This window comes from Octopus bimaculoides, chromosome 14 (assembly GCF_001194135.2).
Source record: "Octopus bimaculoides isolate UCB-OBI-ISO-001 chromosome 14, ASM119413v2, whole genome shotgun sequence".
NCBI lineage: Eukaryota > Metazoa > Mollusca > Cephalopoda > Octopoda > Octopodidae > Octopus > Octopus bimaculoides.
Window position 1 is genome coordinate 48,615,052 of NC_068994.1, and position 4,639 is coordinate 48,619,690.

The window sequence follows — 4,639 nt, forward strand, 5'->3', positions numbered from 1 at the left end:
ATAATAAAAAAATTTTTTTTTTAATGTATATATATGCAGGGATGGCCATAAGTTTCTTTACCCATTTATTATTATTATTATTAAGGTGGCTATTCACAATACACACACACACACACACACACACACACACACACACACGTATTGTTGCTATCGTGCAAAAGTGTCGTACATCCAAAACGTTGCGTTTTCAGGAAACGAAGAAATAGTTTTACCATTCCATTTCTTTTTACATTAGCAACAGTTTCAGCTCAACAATAATACTTTGTTGGGTGCAGGAAATCGTAACTCCATGCATGTATGATATTTTCAATCAGAAATATTTCTGCAAAACTCTCTTATGTGGGACTTACTACACTTTTGCAAAATGCTAAGCCATTGTTCTACACTTTGACAATTCTCATATTTTGGCAGCTGGAGATACGATAGTTTGACCAAAAAACGGCTATTGCAAGCAAAATTAAATATTGAAAAAGAACGCATTTGGCCAAATTTGGACATACTACAGTTTAACATTATAGCAATGATTGATAGATAGATAGATAGATAAATAGATAGACAGATAATCAAGATATGTATATATATATATATATATATATATATATATATATATATATATATATGTATATGTATATGTATATATATGTAAATATATATACACACACACGTGTGTGTTCGTACGCGCGCGCGTGTGTGCATGAATGTGTGGGGGTTGTTTGTGCTTATCCCACACGGCTGCTTGACAACCGGTGTTGGTTTGTTTATGTAACGCCTAACTTAACAGTTCGGCAAAAAAGATACTGGGGTCTGTTTGTTCGACTAAATCCTTCAAGGCGGTGCCCCAGCATGGCCACGGTCCAATGATCAGAACAAGTAAAAAGAGAAAAGAAATATTATTGCTACCAGTCATTTTGCTCTACCGATTTGATCATCATTTAACGTAAATAAAATTTTAAAAAAGGAAGACTTCAAACATTTGATAATAGATAAATTAACTCGTTGTGACATGAATTAAGACATATGACTCGTTGCGACATATATTAAGATATACCACTCACTCTTTGTGACATAGATTAAGATGTATCACTGAGTATTGGGGAAAAACATTTAAAGGTTAAAAAACATTGCCTTCTCATTAAGAATAGGCGTGGCAAATGACAAGTCGATATATCTTTGTCTCAGAATAAATAGGTTCTTGTATTTGTCGCAAACAACAACGACCTTATTGCTTTTATTGTTTTATTTTATTTTTTTTAATTCAAACTCGTTTTCTTTTTTCTTCGCTGCGAGTTCAAATCCCACTGAAGTCGACTTTTGATGGATAGGATGAAGCAAGAACTAATTTTTTTTTAATCACTTATTCAGAGCCTCTGTGCCAAACTAAAGCAGCGGTTCTCAAGCGGAGTCCATATGGCCCTGGGGGGGAGGGGCTTCACAGAAGATTTTGTTGTTAAAATATATTTGCAATAAATTGCTTATACTTCTGCAATGCACAAAATCGTTAAATTTTTTTTTACAAAATTCCTAATAAGGTGTGTCTGTATGATAAGAAGTCCAACCGCATGGTTCCGGGTTCAGTCCCACTGGGTGTTCCTTTGAGCAAAGCCTTGCGAGTGGATTTGGTAGACAGAAACTGCAAGTAACCCATCATATATATATATATACATGTATGTGTGTGTGGATGTGTGTGTATGCCTATGTTTGTCCCCCACCACTGGTTAGGCAAAAATTCCTGTGATCGATTTGTTCGACTAAAACTCTTCAAGGCGATGTCCCAGCATGGCCACAATCAAATGACTGAAGCAAGTAAAAAAAAAGAAGATCAAAGAGTAGTATTTGATTATAAAAAAATAAAACAGTAGCATCATTTCTTTTTATATACGTCGGACGGCTATGAAGGTCCAGTTGAGTATAATAGCAACCAAAGGGATCTATAAGCCAAAACATCACTGGTCTAGAGGAATAGAGAATGTTTATCCCTAGATGCCTGTCCCCAATCCATAGAACAGATCAAACTCAGCTAAAGGACCAGGTAGTGATAATAAACCTGGCAAAGGGTTCAATACAGTTTCCGCCTCCAAATTCTACTCAGAAGTCTTTGGTCGACCCGAAGTTATGGTAGAAGACACTTGCTCAATGTTCCGTGTATTAGGATCGAAACTGAGACCACATAGTTGCTAATCAAATTTCTCAACCACACAGCCATACCAGTACACAATACGTTATGCCTTCCCCCATATTAATCGTTGTTGTAGTATCAAGATGTAAGGTCATTATTATCACCTCACTAAACAGGAAGCTCCTGAAGATAATCACTCTGACTGTATAGAGCAACACCAGGAAGATAATCCCAGATTACGAGGCCTGCTTAGTATTCACCTGTTTTTGTTTTTTTTTTATGACGGTAAAGTAAAATTTGAGGAAGATTTGGTTTATATTTCTAGCTGGTTGACGACTATCGAGAGGCTTCTTTCTTATCATGTATCCGGGGATAAACATTCTCTATTCCTCTGGACCAGTGATTCTCAACCATTTTGCTCGATTAGGCCTGACATGAATTTATTCTACAACAACCCAGGTTCCCAAAACATCATGCCATTATTTTTACTAGTTTTAAGGTGGTGAGCTGGCAGAATCGTTAGCACGCCGGGAGAAATGCTTAGCGGTATTTCGTCTGCCGCTACGTTCTGAGTTCAAATTCCGCCGAGGTGAACTTTGCCTTTCATCCTTTCGAGGGTCGATTAAATAAGTACCAGTTACGCACTGGGGTCGATATAATCGACTTAATCCGTTTGTCTGTCATTGTTTGTCCCCTCTGTGTGTAGCCCCTTGTGGGAAGTAAAGAAATAAAAATAATTAACACGCCGGGCAAAATGCTTCGTAGTATTTCGTCCGTCTTTACATTCTGAGTTCAAATTACGCCGAGGTCGACTTATCCTTTCGGAGTCGATAAAATAAGAACCGATTGACCATTTGTATCGATGTAATCGACTTATCCACCCCACAACCGCCCAGAAGTTGCTGACCTTGTGCCAAAATTCGAAGGCATTATTTTTCTTGCTTGGTTTAATCATTGGGGAGTGGCTAAGCTGGGGCATCTTTTTGTCTGGTATCTTAGTCATAGTCTAAGTCTATCGGTGTCTTATTGTCAAACCGCTATGTTACGATAACGTAAGCAAACCAACACCTGCTGTCAAGCAATGGCGGTGGAACAAACACAAGTACACACACAAACACACCCACAAACACATATACGACGGGATTCCATAAACTTTCCGTCTCCCAAATTCTCACAAAGCATTGATCGATCCGCAGTTGTAGTAAAAGACACTTACCCAAAGTGCCGCGCAGTGGGGCTGAACCCGAATCTTCGTGGTTACCAAGCGAGCTTCTTACACACACAGCCATGCCAAGTATTATTTATTTATTTACTTATTTATTATATATATTTTGAAATATTATCGATGGACAAATTTTGATTAATACTTTTTCTTCTTTTTCTAGAAAATTCGAGGCCGAAACTATACCGAAGCCCCGTTTATTCAATACCAACAGATATTTCCCACAGTTCATAACATATTTATTCACATATTTATTTTGCTCGTATATCCGTGTGTCTCCTGGAGTATACTCCGAACCAAATCTGTAATCTTTATTAAGCGGGGGCCATAATGCCCCGGAAAAGGAAAGAAATGGAATTTGACAATGAACTAGGATTTCAATCTCCGAAACATAAACCCCTTCAGAGAAATGCAGCCAACGCTCGTGAGAGAGCGCGCATGAGGGTTCTAAGCAAAGCTTTTTCCAAACTAAAAACCACTCTACCGTGGGTACCACCGGACACTAAATTATCTAAATTGGACACTTTACGTCTGGCTGCCAGTTATATCGCACATCTCCGGCAAATCTTAGACACAGAAGAAGTGGAAACACCGCAGCACGGATATATACATCCAATCAATTTGGTGAGTCCGCTTTACCTCGTCGTTGTTGTTATTGTTGTTGGTTTTATGCTGTTGTTTTTGTTGTTATTGTTGCTGTTGTTTAGCCTCGAATTATCCTTAATCCAGCAGACGTATGACTGAAGGTATTCCGACCATGTCAATTTAGCATTTTTTCAGATATTATATATGTACGGAACAAAGTTATATTTCACTGAAGAGGCCAAAATCAGTCCGAAACACGAGAAACGTTTTTCTCCAAGACATGACGGCAAAAATTATAAGAATAATGATTGTAAGAAACTCTGGGGAGAGCCAAACAGCAGAAGGTCTTCAAAGAAGCTCCTCCCTGTCATGCAAGTGTTGGCTCTTAACTCCTTACGCACTAAGGGTGTCGGGCCGCATCCAGGTTATGACACTGGGATACCCCACCGCTGTCACATTCTGTGCCATTGTCTACATTGTAGTCCTTTGTATGCGGTGCTCATCTGCGACGTATGATTCTTTAATAGAGCTACACAGTTTTGTTTTCAATCAAGCTAGGTACAGCTATATTATGATTCGTGTGGGTTTGTGCTTATCATGTCACTCTTATGATATAACAGATGTAAAACTAAAATTGTATTAGTGCTGGATTTGTCGTAAACTCTTTGTCTATGTCCTCTCTTTCTCTATCTCTCTCTTTCTCTCTCTCTCTCTCT

At 38.4% G+C, this 4,639-nt stretch overlaps 1 protein-coding gene across 1 annotated transcript in view; it reads left to right on the forward strand.

Annotated features, from left to right (window-relative positions):
- Window positions 1–3,668: 3,668 nt before the first annotated feature.
- LOC106870475 (transcription factor 21-like) overlaps window positions 3,669–4,639 on the forward strand; it is a 1,999-nt gene continuing 1,028 nt past the window's right edge. The window contains exon 1 of the mRNA XM_014916581.1: window positions 3,669–3,962. Within this exon, the coding sequence (XP_014772067.1) occupies window positions 3,669–3,962 (294 nt within the window). The remainder of the gene's footprint in view (window positions 3,963–4,639) is intronic.